The sequence below is a fragment of the Sarcophilus harrisii genome, chromosome 2 (genome assembly GCF_902635505.1).
Source record: "Sarcophilus harrisii chromosome 2, mSarHar1.11, whole genome shotgun sequence".
In the NCBI taxonomy this organism is placed as follows: domain Eukaryota; kingdom Metazoa; phylum Chordata; class Mammalia; order Dasyuromorphia; family Dasyuridae; genus Sarcophilus; species Sarcophilus harrisii.
The window spans coordinates 594,029,176-594,045,733 of record NC_045427.1 but is presented as its reverse complement, the minus strand read 5'-3'; the positions used below and the strand labels follow the sequence as shown (position 1 = coordinate 594,045,733).

Genomic DNA, 16,558 nt, shown 5'->3' with positions numbered 1-16,558 from the left:
AGCATCTTTATGTAAATCTCACATTTATAGAGAAAGTTGTTTTTAAGTTAAAAAATGCTAACTATAGTAAAAAGATGAATCCTAGAGATAATAGGGTTCTTGAAGGTATTTTAATCCAGCTCCTCAATTTATTGTCCAAATTTCCTCTACTACAGCATTCAAACTCCATAGAAAATGTACACAAAGAGCCCTTGTGGACCATCTACTGACTCAGAAAACTACATATTAACATTATCCACACACTGGGATTTTTATTTACTTTGTAAAATATTTCCCCATTATGTTTTAATCTGATGCCTGCATTAAGTGTTTAAAATCTCTGCTCTACAACCGACCTGAAATGTTCTCATATAGCCTAAAATTAAGCATTTCCAATATGGCAGGAAATGTACTACCTAACAAGACGTGTAATTTTGAAGATTTCAAAGAACTTCCTGAAAAGTCATCAACGAAAGTAAAAGCTTATCAACTATGAAAGAGTGCAAAAAATAAAATTAAAGAACATGTTTTATATAATTTGAAAGGAAAGAACAGGAATTATCTGGGTTTCTAACATATTGGATATGTTTCACACATTACATAATTTTTCAGATTCTTTCATTTCCAACACTACAAATATTTTGGGACTTTAAATAATACACAACTATACATGTTTGATCTTTAGATGAGATAAAATAATAGATAAGCATTATGTGAAGAAAGTATTATATTATTGGAGTATTAAACATACATCAATAAAAAGTTATCTGAATATACTACTACATATACAAGCAAGTGCCTCATTAATGTACCATAATTTTATAGTAGGTAACATATTTAATGACCTTTGATGTTCCTAATAAGAACTAAAAGCAACAATAGTACATATTACAAAATACTTTCAGAATAAGTTCTTGAATTTTTTTTTTTAATTTAAGAAAAAATAATGAATGTAATTGCATTATATCATATCATGGGTCCTAAAAGGAACCTAAGGGAAGACATTCAATTCAGCTTTGCTAGAAATATATTTAAATTAAGGATTTCAACTTTTTCTTCTCTAAATTCAGAAGTTAAAGTTAAGGAAATAATTATCTTGCTTTTTTCTTTTTTGAGTTAAGCTGTTATTTTAATTATTACATGTTGTACTTAATAAATGACTTCTACATCCTACACAGTTGTAACAAGACCATTTATGCATTTGGTCTAATTTAACAATGAAGATAAGGCTTAAACTATTTTAATAACCTCTTCAGTTTTTTCTCATTACAGGTAAAGTGACACACCCGAACAGTTACTGTATGATTGGCAGAGTGTCTCAGATGAGGAAGACGAACTCCACACAAAGGCATTCTTCTCAATTCCTCAATAGGAGTTCCAAGCCATTTTTTATCTGGGGAAATATGAGGTGGAATGTACTTGGAAATCTTCCTGTCTGGTCTTTGGTGTTTGAATTCACATTGTTCTTTTCTAAAATCAAGAAAAACAAATTGTCACAAATTATTTCTAAAAATGCTAAAGATGAATAAGCATAATCTGTGAGTCCAAAAAAAAAAGTTAGCAGCCAGATAAAATTTTACTTGTATCAAGTAACCAACTGGAATGATTAAAAAAGATGGCTATTGCTTACTGTCTCAGGGAAGGTAGAAAACACATGTTAAAAATTATTTTTGGACTTCTGGGGTTGAGCTAAGATGGTGGCATAAAGACAGGAAGCTGCTCGAGCTCTCCCAATTTCCCTTGAAAACCATATGAAACCACCAAGCCTCTGATGGAATAAAACCATTCTCTAGCTCAGGATAGATTGGAAAAACTTCAAGAAAGGTCATTCTCACTGGGGTGAAAAGGATACTCAAGCCAGCTCAGACTCTGGGAAAGCTAATGAGAGGGTCTTAATCACAGCAAATCAGAAACTGAGATCCTCAGTCCCGATTCAGTAAAGATGTTAATCAGTAGAGCAGCTTCAAGTTCCAGCTCAGAAGGGAAGCTCTAGGAAACTAGGCTGTTTCCTGAAAATAGCAGGCAAAAGTACCCCTTGCAAACACAAGAGGCCCCTGTGCTCAAAGCCAAGGTTCAAAGCTGCATAGGAAGCTCTAGAGTCCACAGAGGAAATCTCAAAGAGTGAGATAAATTGGTCTCAAGACTAAAGAGGCTTCTTGGAAATGCTCATAAAAGACTTCAAAAGGTGGATAAGAGAGGTAGAAGAAAAAAATGAGAAAAGAAATGAGAGGTATGCATGAAAGAGTCAACAGTTTGGAAAAGGGAAAAAAATGTCTGCAGAAAACAATTCCTTAAAAAATGCAATTGGCCAAATGCAAAAAACAAAACAAAACAAACAAACAAAACCTTCAAAAGTAAACTAACCAAATGGAATAGGAAATATAAAAGTTAACTGAAGAAAATCACACATTTAAAACTACAACGAAGCAAACAGAAGCTAATGATTATATGAGAGCAAGAATCTGTCAAGAACAACAACAACAAAAAATGGAAGAAAATGTGAAATACTTCATTGGACAAAAAGCTAACCTGAAAAATAGATCTAGAAGAGACGATTTAAAAATTATTGCCCTATCTGAAGGCCAAGATCAAAAAAAAAAAAAAAAAAAAAAAAAAAAAAAAAAAAAAAAAAGAGTCTGGATAGCATTCTTCAAGAGATCATTAAGGAAAACTGCCCCAATGTTCTAGAAGCAGACAAGGAAATACTCATTGAAAGAATCCATGAATTATCTCTGGAAAAAGATCCTACAAGGAAAACCCCAAGGAACATAGTTATGAAACTTCAGAACTACAATCTCGAGAAAAAAAAATGGGACAATTAGTTTACATGAAGAGGCACAAAAGACCTACAATAATAGAAGGGGAAAGAAAAGTGAGATGAACATTGTCTGAAGCTTGATCTCATCATTTTGAGTTCTAAGAGGAAATAACTTAATCATTCAGTTGGGCATAGAAATTTATCTAACTCCTACAAAGAAGTAGGAGTAAAAAGAGGAAAGAAAAAGGGATGGGTAGGATGGGGGGGGGGGGAGAGAGGGGGGGGAGAGACAAAGACAAAGAGAAAGACAGACAGAGCAGAAATACTAGGGTAAAAGATAAGGGATGATAGATGATAAGGCAGTGAGTGAGATGGATCAAAAAAAAAAAAAAAAAACTAGTAAGAGAAGGGGGAGAGGTGGTAGAAGGTAAGGTAGTGGGTGGGGTGGGTAAAAAAAAACATGACTAAGGACAGGGTAAAAAGAACAAAAGTATACACAGGAAAGAAAATAGAATGGAGGGAAATACAGAGCTATTAATCATAATAACTGTTAATGTGAATGGGATAAACTCTCTCATAAAAGGGAAGCAAATAGCAGAGTGGATTAAAAAACAGAATTCTGCAATGTTGTTTACAAGAAACACATCTGACAATGAGACATAAAGAATAAAGGTAAGACTGGAACAGAATTTATTATGCTTTAGCTACAATTAAAAAAAAAAAGCAGGGGTAGCAATTCTGATCTCAGATAAAATAAAAAGTAAAAATAGATCTAATTAAAAGAGATAAGGAAGGAAAGTACATCTTGATAAGAAGGTACTGTAAACAATGAAATAGCAACCATACTAAATGTATATGTACCAAGTATAGAGCAGGCAAATTTCTACAGAAGATTTTAAACCAGTTACAGGAAAAAACAGAAAGCAAAACTATATTACTGGGGGACCGCAATCTTCCCTTCTCAGAATAAGAAAATTCTAACCACAAAATAAACAAAAAAGAAACAAGGGAGGTTAATAGAATCCTAGAAAACCTAGATATGATAGACCTCTGGAGAAAACTGAATAGGGACAGAAAGGAATACACTTTTTTCTCCATAGTACATGGCACCCACACAAAAACTGACCCTGTATTAGGCCATAAAAGCCTCACAATCAAATGCAGAAAGGCAGAAATAGTAAATGTTTCTTTTCAGTCAACAATGCAATAAAAATTATAATCAATAAAGGGGCAGGGAAAGATACATTAAAAACCAAATGGAAATTAAATAATTTAATTCTAAAAAATTACTGGGTTAAACAACAAATCAGAGAAACAATCCATAATTTCATCCAAGAGAATGACAATAAGACAACATAGCAATACCTATGGGATGCAGCTAAAGCAGTTCATAGGGGAAATTTTCTATCTCTACATGAATATACATGAATAAAGGAGAGAAAGAGGGAAGTCAGTGAATTGGGCCTGCAACTAAAAAAGCTAGAAAAAGAAAAAATTTAATACCCCTAATTAAATACCAAATTAGAAATTTTGAAACTCAAAGGAGAGATTAATAAAATTGAAACTAAAGAAAAAACCAAATCACTAGCATCAAAAATGAAAAGGATGAACTGACCACCAATGAAACAAAATTAATTAATTTGCCCAATTGTATGGGCAGAAAATCTCACCAAAATGGATGAATATTTACAAAAATATAAATTGTCCATATTAACTGGAGAAAGTAAATTACCTAAATAATCTCATTTTAGAAAAAGAAATTCAATAAACCATTAATGAACTCTCTAAGAAAAAACCTCCAGGGTCAGATGGATTCACAAGTGAACTTTACCCAACATTTAAAGAACAATTAACTCCAATACTATGGAAACTATTTGGAAAATCAGGTAATGGAGGAATCCTGCCAAATTCCTTCTATGACACAAATATGGTACTGATACCTAAACAAGGAAGATCCAAAAGAGAGGAAGAAAATTATAGCCCAATCTCCCTAACGAATATTAATGCAAAAAATTTAAATAAAATATTGGCAAAGAGATTACAGCAATTTATCACCAGGACAATATACTATGACCAAGTAGGATTTATATCAGGAATGCAGGGGTGCTTCAATAGCAGGAAAACTATTGCCATAATTGACCATATCAATAACAAAACCAACAGAAATTACATGATAATTTCAAAAGACACAGAAAAGGTTTTTGACAAAATACAGCAACCATTCCTATTTTAAACACCAGAGAGCATAGGAATAAAGCTTTCCTTAAAATAATAAGCAGTATCTATCTAAAACCAACAGTAAGCATTATTTATATGTATTTACATATATTTATATATTTATTGAAATATAATTACATATAATATATGTTATGTATAAAATTAATGTTAATAAATATACAGTATGTTTATTAGATATATATTTATATATGTTATATATATTTATAAGATCAAGGATGAAACAATGATGCCCATTATCACCACTATTACTCAACATTGTATCATAAATGCTGACTTTAGCAATGAGAAAACAGAAAAAAATAAAAGGGATTGCATAGTCAATGATAAAGTAAAACTATCACTCTTTGCAGATGATATGATGATATACTCAGAGACTCCTAAAAAAAAAAAATCATCCAAAAATTTACTGGAAATAATTCATAGCTTTAGCAGGGCATAAAATAAGTTCACACAACTCATCGATATTTCTATATATCACTGACAAAACCCATCAGCAAGAGACAGGAAGAGAAATTCCATTTAAAATAACTATAGACAAAATAAATTATTTGGGTGTTTACCTGCCAAGACAAACCCAAGAACTATATGAACACAATTACAAAACAATTTTCACACAAAGTCAGATATTAACAATTCAAAAAATATCATTTGTTCATGGCTAGGCTGAACTAATATAAAATGAGAATTCTGGCTAAATTGGTGTTACTTGTTCAGTGCCAAACCAATCAAACTGCCAAAAAATTACTTTATAAAGCTAGAAAATACAATAGCAGAATTCATCTGGAACAACAAAAGGTCAAGAATATCAAGGAATTAATTTTAAAAAAATACAAAGATGGTACCAAATCTAAAACTAAAACAGTAATCAAAATCATATAGTACTGGCTAAGAAATAGAGTGGTGGATCAGTGGAATAGATTAGATACATACAATACAATAATCAAGGCTTACGTTAATATAGTAAAAAAACTAGCTTCTGGAATAAGAACTCACCATTTGACAAAAATTGCTAGGTAAACTAGAAAATAACATGTCAGAAACTTGACATAGTCCTACATCTCAAATCCCATACCAAAATAAGGTCAAAATGGATACATAATTTGGGCATAAAGGATGATATCATAAACAAATAAGGAGAACAAGGGATAATTTACCTATCACATCTTTGGAGAAAGGAAGAATGTATGACCAAAGAAGAACTAGAAAACATTATGAAAGGCAAAATGGACAAGCTTGATTACATTAAATTTAAAATAATATTAAAAGGTAAATACAAAGCTAGGAATAAAAATTTTAACAGCCACTATTCCTTTTAAAGATCTCATTTCTAATATATATAAAGAACTGTGTCAAATTAATAAATAAAAAAAAAATTCAAGTCATTCCCCAACTGATAAATGGTCAAAGGATGTAAACAATTTTCAGATGAAGAAATTAAAGCCATCTACAGTCATATGAAAAAATGTTCTAAATCACTCTTGATTGGAGAAATGCAAATTAAAACATCACTTAAGTACCACTTCAAACCTCTCACAAATTGGCTAAGATGACAGGAAAAGATAATGATAAATGTTGGAGGGAATGTGGGAAAACTGGTATGCTAACCCATTGTTGGGTGAAGTTGTGAAATGAGCTAACCATTTTGGAGAGCAATCTGGAACTAAACCCAAAATTCTGTCTATCAAACTACATACCCTTTGATTCAGTAAGTGTCATTAGAGTCTACATCCCATGGAAATCATAAAGGGGGGAAAAGGACCCACGTGTGCAAAAATGTTTGCAGCAGCTCTTTTCATGGTAACAAAATACTGGAAAATGAGTAGATGCCCATTATTTGGGGAATGACCGAACACCTTTTGGTAATATTATTGTACTATTAAAAATGATGAACAAGCTGAATTTTTAAAAGCCTAGAAAGATTGACATGAATTGATGCTAAGTGAAACAAGCAGAACCAGGAATATATTGTATGTAATAATAGCAAGAATGTGTTATCAACTATGAAAGACAGCTCTTCTCAGTGGTTCAGTGACCCAAAGCAATCCCAATAGACTTTGGACAGAAAATGTCATCTGCATCCAAAAAAAAAACAACCTATGAAGATTGAATATAAATCAACACGTACTACACTTACTTCTTTTTTCTAGGTTTTTTTTTTCCCCCTCCCATGGTTTTTTCATTCTCTCAATTCATAAAGCAATCTGTATTACAAATAAATAACTTTTTTTTAAAAGACAAGCTATGATAAAATCTGGCCAGGGTTATTTTCTACTTCATATGCAGGACTAAAAAGTCCTAATGACCTAATTTTCTAGCCACCACTTCCCTTTCTTCTTCATTCATCCCTTTTATCTCCTCACAAATGGGCAGCAAAAGCTAAGCAGAAGTCTGTGCTAGAATAAATGTAGTAGTAGTTCAAATTGATGAACCACTAAGCCATTCTCTGTACCTGTCAGCAACAAAGTGTTGGCTGTTCAAAAAACAGTAGGTACGTGGATTATATTGTGATACAGTGACTACCTGGAAGCCAAGATTTGATAAGTGCTGAGCAAAAATAGGTCAGCTAAATGGTGCAAGTGAATAGAGCACCAAGCCTGGAGTCAGGAAGACTTACCTCTCTGACTTCAAACTCGGCCTGAGACGTATTAGCTGTGTAGCCCTGGGTAAGTTACAACCCTGTTTGTCTCAGTTTCCTGTTCCAGTCATTATCTTTACCAAGGAAACCCCAAATGGGGCAAAAAAGAATCATACACAACAAAAGACTGAACAACAAAACCTACAAGTTGTTGAAATAATCCTACCTTAACTTCATATATATTCCAGAAGCAGAACACGTCTTAAAAGGAATTGATAAATAGAAGTAGTTTCCTCCTGATAAAGGCTGAATATTGTCAAATCACAATATTACATATTTAAAACTAGAATGAATCTTAAAGGTCACTGAATCAAACCCCATCTTTTGGGCAAATAAGCTAAATGAGGATAAGAACAGTTAAGTGACTTGGCCAGGATCATAGAACTAGCCTCAAACCAGATTTGAATTTAGATCTTCCTGACTCCTGGTCCAGGATTTTATTCATTCTGATAATAATAGTGTCGAACTCAAAGAGAAACAATCAACTGCCATAAGTTATTAACCCTTGACTACAGTACTAGTTGCAAATGCTATCTAATAAAGATGAGGCATGCATTGATAGAGCAAGCTCTAGTGTTTGCGGCACTCTGAAAGTACGAGAAAAGAGTAATGTTAGACTGCCTATCTAACTGAAGGTCTACAGAGTCATTTTGTTATATGCCTGTGAAACCTGAACAATATATCATGCCAGGATTTTGAATCGCTTCCATTTGAATTGTTATAGGAAGATTCTGAAAATCATCTGGCAAGATAAGGCACCAGCCACTGAGATACTTTCTTGGATTGAATTGCCAAGCATTCAAATCCTACTACAGAGGGCACAAATCTAAGAGGCCACAATGATTGAATGCCAAACATGTATTTGCCTAAAAGACTATTTTATGGAAAACTCACACAAGGCAAGCATTCACATGCAGTCAAAAGAAATGATACAAGGACATTCTCAAAGTCTCTCTGAAGAACTTTCAAATCAACTGTGAATATGGGAGACACTGGCACAACACTGCCAGCATGGCATGCCTGCATCAAAGAAGGTGTTATGCTCTATGAGCAAAACAGTACTGCAGTAGTTCAAAGAAAATATGAAATGCACAAATTTTAGAGATAGCCTAATTCCAAATGTTCATATGGTCTATTTGTGGCTGATTGATAGCACAATCTTCCAAGCTCATTTTGATCTGATCAACCCCAGAAGGATAAAGTGTACCTTGATCCCAACACAATGATGTCACTTCGGTCCTTTTTGAGAACAAAAGACAACAACCAACCCCTAACAAACCATTCTCCCAGGTCTCCTATAGTAACTATAGATTACATCGATTTTAGAGGATAAGTTTAAAAATTAAAATACATATTAAATTGAACAATACACAATTTAATGAATAGGACTAATTTTTTTCAAACACATCAGAATTTAAACCTATGTAGGTTACTTAATTTCTAAGTGTATTAATTTACATTAAAAATAAAAATAAATAAATATTGAGAAAAACATCTAACTTCCAAAATGAATTTACTTTTTTGTGAGAATTTAAATTTAAGACAATGTATTTAATTGGCCTAACCTGGAAGACCAAGGTATCTCTATTTCAACATAACAATTGTGTTTAGCTTACTTATAAAATTACAAAAATGTCCTGCATGGAATTCAGTCAGTCGACAAGCACTTATTAAGTTCCCAATACTGAGCTAAGTTCTGAATATATAAGGAATGGGAAAGATTACCTTTTGTCCTCTCCTCTAGGCAGTCTCATGAAATGATCTGTTATTTTAGAATCCTTTCTCCCAGCTTGCTTGGGACCTTTGCATTCCACATTCAGAGCAGTAATCGTAGGGGATTTGGAGGGTAAATGATCCTCTTCAGTGGGACTCTCTACTCCTTCTAACTGAAGGCTCGATCCACTATCTTCACATACCCTAGTAGAGTACTGTTTTTTACATTCAATTTTATTCTCTCCTGTTTGAAATTTTGATGATTTGTTTGCTGCTTTAGAGGAATTGCCATCTTCTTGTTCTTCAAAACATGGGCTTGTGTCTTCATCTGCCTCTGAATCCTGACAACTATTCTTAGAATTATCAACGTCCATTGGGGACTCTGGTTCACTTTCTTTCTCAAGAGGAGACTCTGCAGGACTTTCTTGTCTGCTCATCTCATCATTTTTCTGATCAGGTAAAACATCACCACCACCACCATCTGACAATGGACTCTCAGGAACAACATCTATCTCTTCCTGCTGACTACCTGCACTAGTGCCATGGACAGGCTGGCAACACTTACTGGGCTGCAGGCTGCTTGAGGCCTCTCCTAGTTGTACATCTTTCATAGGCTGCTTAGAATTTGCCATCTTTACAGGTGTCAGTAAGAGCTGCCGATTGTCTCTATCTTCTTCACAATCTAGATGAATTTGATCATCACTTTGGGGTGATTGATCCACATTAGCATTTCTAAACTGATCTGCCATGAGAGTTACTTCCTGGGGTTCAGCTTCCAAAGGCTCCCTTTGTTTTCCTTCACTTTGCAACTTACAGGTACTGAACGTCAGAGGATGGTTGAAATGCTTTGTATTTTTATCTTGAGATGACTTAGCATGGCTCAGCTGAGAAACATTTTCTAACTTCTCCATGTTATGTTGGAAAAAATTATCTTTCTGTATAGAACTCATCTTAGATCCTTCTGTTTTGATGATATCTTTACTATGCAAACTGCAAAGGAGGAAAAAAAACCCATAAATTAAATAAAACCTCATATAAAATAATCAACAATCTACAAATGGGCCAAAAAAGAAACTCAACTTTTTACAATTTGCATTTTCACTCAGAAATTTAAATTGCATTTCTAACCTAATCTTAGATGCTCTCCCTGTATTTTAAGGAATTTATTATCCCCCCAAATAAGCAATCTCTAAATATTCAGCTATATGAAAATGCTTAGTCTGTAAGTGATTTAAATATTACTACTGCTACTACAATCACAATTACTACAATCAAAACTACTACTATTGCTGCTATTGCTGCTGCTGCTACTACTACTACTTAAAAAAACCTTCAAGAATTCAAGACACTATCATGTTTCTAGTCATCAACACCTGATGCTTCAGTCAAGTTTGACTCCACCCTCAATTATCAAGTCCAGATCATTCTAACTAGATTAAAAAAATCCTAATTTTCACACAAATATTATCTTGGATCAATTGGTTCTCAATTAGGCTCTTCACCTCCAATCCATCCAAGTTACCTTTTCTGACAGTAACTCATATCACATTAATTTAACTTAAAAATTGTCAAGGTCTCCTAATACTCTAGGTTTTTTATATTATCCAGAATCAGCCTACATTTCTAACCTAATCTTAGATGCTCTCCCTGTACTTTAAGGAATTTATTATTCCCCCAAATAATTACTTTCCCAGCTTCATCCTTTACCAATCAATGCTAGGACAATCATTTTACTCTCTCCAATTTCCTTTCTGAAATCTTATCTATCCTTCAAGACCTAACTCAAACGATCTTGATCTAAGTCTTCCCTCATACCTAAACCACCATCTAGAAGGTTTTTCTTCCTCTTTTCTATTTTCACATTTTGTTTTTGTTAATTCTGTGCAGTTGTCATAGCACAGGTTGCTTTATGGATTTTCATAAATATATCTTATTTCTCTTATGCTCTTTAAGAGTAAGGTCTGAGTTCTGATGGATCATGCCCTTCTCAGCAACGAGATCAACCAAATCATTTCTAATGGAGCAGTAATGAACTGAACCAGCTATGCCCAGAAAAAGAACTCTGGGAGATGACTAAAAACCATTACATTGAATTCCCAATCCCTATATTTATACACACCTGCATTTTTGATTTCCTTCACAAGCTAATTGTACAATATTTCAGAGTCTGATTCTTTTTCTACAGCAAAATAACGTTTTGGTCAGGTATACTTATTGTGTAGCTAATTTATATTTTAATATATTTAACATCTACTGGTCATCCTGCCATCTAGGGGAGGGGGGGGGGGGGTAAGAGGTGAAAAATTAGAACAAGAGGTTTGGCAATTGTTAATGCTGTAAAGTTACCCATGTATATATCCTGTAAATAAAAGGCTATTAAATAAAAAAAAAAAAAAAAAAAAAAAAAAAAAAGAGTAAGGTCTGTATTTACTGATAATTAATTATTTCTGGGGCAGCTAGATGGCACAGTATATATAGCATCAGCCCTTAAGTTGGAAGTATCTAAGTTCAAATTCTGTCTCAAACACTTAACACTTGCTAGCTATGTGACCCAGGACAAGTTACTTAATCCCAAATGCCCTGTCCCTTCAAAAAAAAAAAGTTTTAAAAAAATTATTTTTGGAGTACCCACTATGGTGCCTTCCCCTTCATTAGAGATAATATCATACTTTAGGCATAAAGCATAATGCCTTATCACAAGGAACTTACAATCTAATAAACAAAAAACCGGAACAAAATTAATATATTTATAATCTAGTGCTAACTTACATGGTTGCAATTAAATAGATTTGTAAATTGCTTGAGGTAAAGACCTCACTAATATTTTACTATTTACTGCTATCTTCCACAATATCTATTATGCACCTTTGTATGTTTTAGTTACTTAATATTTTTTAAAGTGTTAGTGATACAAGTTGACAACAAGGACATGTTCTCTAAAGGAGATACATAAATATTACAAAAGTGGTCAAAATAATTAGAGACACACACAAATATATGTAGAAAGATAATCAGAGGAATACGCTATCAAACTAAATGGAGTGAAAAGAAAACAGCTATAGCTATATAACTGAGCTGGGCTCTTGTCAACTTGCATGTTTATCCAGCTCCATCATTCATATTACCTCTCCTCTAAGAAATAATTTTAGCCTAAAAGAATGAATACTCTTGGATGGATATTCTTCCTACTGGCAATCTGATTCTGGCCTTTTGCCCCCAACCAACTGGAAGATCTTACTGGATCTACTGGAATATTAGAGTAACTGATAAGACTGGAAATGGAGGGGGGAGCAAGAAAGGGGTTAGGAAAGTATATCTTCTTTCCATATTCTCAGACAAAACAAGATCTCCTATATAGAAAGGTTATTAGCAGATACTTATCTGTTAAAGCTGATTGGTTAATACAATAAATAACCAATGATGAGATGTAGTCCTAAACTAAACTTGTTCCCCAAGAGCATCTCCTGTCTAAGGACAGAGAGAAGAAAGGACAGAAATAAATAATAAGTGCCTGTTATATGTGTCAAACACTGTACTAACTGCCTTATAAACATTATCTGATTTGAACCTTACAACAAGCCTGGGAAATAAATGCTATTTATATCCTCATTTTATAGTTGAGGAAACTGAGGCAAGCAGAAGCAAAATGACTTACCCAATCACATAGCTAGTAATCATAGTCTTGGGGTCAAATTTGAACTTTGACCTTCCTGACTTCAGGCCCAAGGTTCTATTCACTGCTCCCTCTCCTCCCCTCAGTTGCCTACAAGAAACCTTCAGACCACTGTGGGATATAGCTGCCAAAAAAGTATTTGTGAAGAAAGTAAATTTAAAGCAATTTTAAGGTATTCTTTGAACTAGGATTAGTATGACTTCCAGTAGGAACTATTAGTGTATAGATGATGGAGAAAAAAAAAAAAAGGGCACTCAGGGAGGAACAGCAGCAGGAACAATGACAAAGAAAACTTTTATTATGATATATGTGCTCAATATGTATTTATTCAGTATATACATATTTAATCCTATAAAGTTCATTTATTTTACCTGTAACAAAATTATTATGATATAAATCACATATCACATATTATACATTATATATAATATAAAGTGTCCAATTAACCTGGGGAGATGCAAGTTTTTTCCTTTCTATTTCTTCACTCAAAGTCCAGTCTCTTAAGGAAATTTCTGACCTGGACCAAAAAGTTCTACCCCACTTACTTATCCCACCTTAGCTAGGGGAAATTCTTACCTTATCCAACTAGATAATCTTACAAAAAAAATACAATTCTGGGTAAATTCCAGCCCTTTGTGTTCTACTCAGACAAGCCTGAGGAGTAGATTATAGGGTAAAGTATAAAAATTACTTTGTCTAGATTGTAGGAAGCTGAGGGTGGGTCTGTATATCTAGGAGTAAAAGTGATCAAAGTCTTCCAGTTCTTCATTAGAATAGGTCTACCTTTCATTTTAAGATTTATTCTCTGATTAATTGTTCATTTCTACCTGTCAGGAAACCCCAACTCTTTTAAGGACATATAAGCCTGAGGAGATTCTTGGGTACAAGAGAAAGCCAAATGATCATTTTATTCATTATCTACTAATCATAATTAATAAAATTATGAATTATCCAGAAACTACATCTCTTGAAATTTTCCTATCTTATTACTAAAGATTTATTCTTTTAATCTAGTTCACAATAAAAATCACATACCTTTTTGACCCTGTGTTGAATTCTTTAGTGTCCACCCAATTGGTAATTGTCTTTTGTTTGAAAGCTAGAAAAAAGATTAGGCATTAATTTATATATCTCGTAATTGGTCTAAGCCATAACTCATATTAACAGTAGATACAATGTACTTTTTAAAGATGATCATCGCAGCATGATCCAGCTGAACCTAATCAGAAGAGACCTCAGTTCAAATCTTTACCAACAGCTGTTTCACCATGAGTAAATCATTTAATCTTTCTGAAACTGTTTTGTCTTGTACAAAAAGGATATAGTCATAACTAAGTACTTAACAAGTTGCTATAGAAATCAAATAAAACAACATGGAGGGGAAAGTTCAATTTAAGAAAATTTGATAATGGATGCTGTACAGATATCAACATCTTCAGACAGGCATATATAATTGTTTATTAAGCATTTTGTCATTTGGCAAACAAAAAAAAAAAAAAGGGTAGATGAAGATTTAATTCATTCCAACAAACATTTACAAACTACTGTAAGTAAGGTACTGTATTAAGTACTGGAGATTAGTCTTGGTCCAGATCAATATTTCTACCAGTATAGGAAACTTCTGGTATAGAAACTCCTCTCACAATCACAGTTCTACTTCTTTCCTGAAACTTAATTGCTGGACATCAAGAGTTAATTAAGCAACTTGCCCATGGCAACCAAGTTATGGGGATGGAGACAGAACTTAAGCCATGGTCTTCTTACTCATTATACTTCACTATATCTTGTAAACTTTGGGAACATAAAGACAAAAATGAAAAATAGCTGCTGAATCTTTGGAGTTTACAGTCTACTTGATTATGCAACAGTAAAAGATAGTTTGAATTTGAGACTTTCAGTAAGAGGGATCTACTGTGTCTTTTACTATATCATAAACAGCAAAATCAACAGCCAAATTTCTATGCCTTTGGTAACAATCATACCCTGAAAGAATGACATAAGCAACATTATTAAAAAAAAAAAAAAGCTGCTTCCCTTATCTCATGTACATATATTGAATAATCTCTTTAAAAAAAAAATAGGCATAACATCAAATTGCTTGCTATCTTAGGTAAAGGAGAAGAAAAAAAAAAACTTGGAGCTCAAAATCTTACAAAAATGAAATGTTGGAAACTATCTTTACAGGAAATTGGAAAATAAAGAGCTATTGAGATAAAGGAAGAGTACACTGCATCTAAAGGTAATTTTAAGTCATAAAGAACCTCATGTTCTTCTTTATAGAAAATTTTGATTATTGTTTCATTTACTTTCACATTCCCAACTACAATGAAAGGTTCCCAGCCCTTTGTTTTCCTGCCAACAAGTGATTCTCAGAGACCGAACAATTTATAAAAAATAAGGATGAGGCAGGTAGGTGACACAGTGGATAGAGCACCAGCTCTGAAGTCAGGAGGACCGGAGTTCAAATCCAGCTTCAGACACTTAACATTTCCTGGCTGTGTGACCCTGGGCAAATCACTTAATCCCAATTGCCTCAGCAAAAAAAAAAAAAAAAAAAAAAAAAAAAAAATAAGGACAAGCTACACACTTGAACTAGCCCCGACCTTAGTGTCATTCTTTCCTTGGGGTTTCGCGGGTTAGAAAATAAGTTTCAACTACACAAAAATTGCAGGAGCCTTCCTGGAGCTGGTTGTGAATGCAAAACATCAGCTAAATGTTTTCCTCTCATCCTAACGGCATTCCCTGACCGAGTGAAGCCACATTCCCAAAGATGAGGACAAAAAGGGAATTCCCTCCTGAATCTGTCCAGTGAAAGCCCAGAAATCTCTTCCTTCATCTCGAGGTCTTTCATCATTAAGAAACGACCTCGAGAGGGCAGAGGGGAACCCGGCGTCAGCCCGAAACGGAGCCGGCTCGCCCTCCGCCGAATCCCCTAAACATGTCGGAACGACGCGGGAAAAGAAGGTCCTGGGCCCGGGGCGCGGGGCACCCACCTTTGTTCCCCAACTTGCCGCAGACGCCGTGTGGCCCAGACGCTGTTGGTCCCGGGGAGCCGACGGATGAAGACGACGGCGTCCTCGGCCAAAGAGGGAACAGGACGGGCTGCCCCGGGCCGGCCTCAGGGGCCGACACCTGTCTCTTTCCTCCGGACTGGCTCAGGGGCCCGGAGGAGGCGGGCGGCGGCGATTTAGAGGCGCCGCAGCGGGCTCGCTTCCTGCAGGGTTTGCAGCCGGGGCCCGCACTCATGCTGGGGTCCCGCGGCGCGCAGCCCCCGGGCAAGCCCGGACGGAGAGCCTCATTCACCCGGCCGGAGAGGGGCGATGGCGGGTGGGGGCGGGCGGCCGGCTCTCCCCCACCACACCATGCCCTCTCCTGCGCCTCTGTCCTCGCACCCTCTTCACCTCTTTAAGTGACTCTCTCACTCCTCCCAGGGCACCAAGAGCTTTGCGTTTCTCTTCTCTTCCCACAACAGTTCCCGACCCCTCAGCAGAAGCAGCAGCGACCACTTCGGACGCCTTCACTTTTGCGCCTACGGAACTGCTGCCGTCAAGTACTTCCGGCT

The 16,558-nt window shown here is 35.0% G+C and overlaps 1 protein-coding gene across 2 annotated transcripts in view; it reads right to left on the bottom strand.

Annotated features, from left to right (window-relative positions):
- Nucleotides 1–16,558, bottom strand: part of PARG (poly(ADP-ribose) glycohydrolase) — a 116,987-nt gene extending 100,429 nt beyond the window's left edge. The window contains exons 1-4 of one of the 2 annotated variants that reach the window (XM_023494628.2): nt 15,990–16,558; nt 14,032–14,095; nt 9,336–10,313; nt 1,266–1,449 (exon numbers count right to left, since the gene is read on the bottom strand). In XM_023494628.2, coding sequence (XP_023350396.1) covers nt 1,266–1,449; nt 9,336–10,313; nt 14,032–14,095; nt 15,990–16,242 — 1,479 coding nt within the window. In that variant the 5' untranslated portion in view covers nt 16,243–16,558. The remainder of the gene's footprint in view (nt 1–1,265; nt 1,450–9,335; nt 10,314–14,031; nt 14,096–15,989) is intronic. The other variant, XM_012540194.3, reaches the window with a different exon arrangement.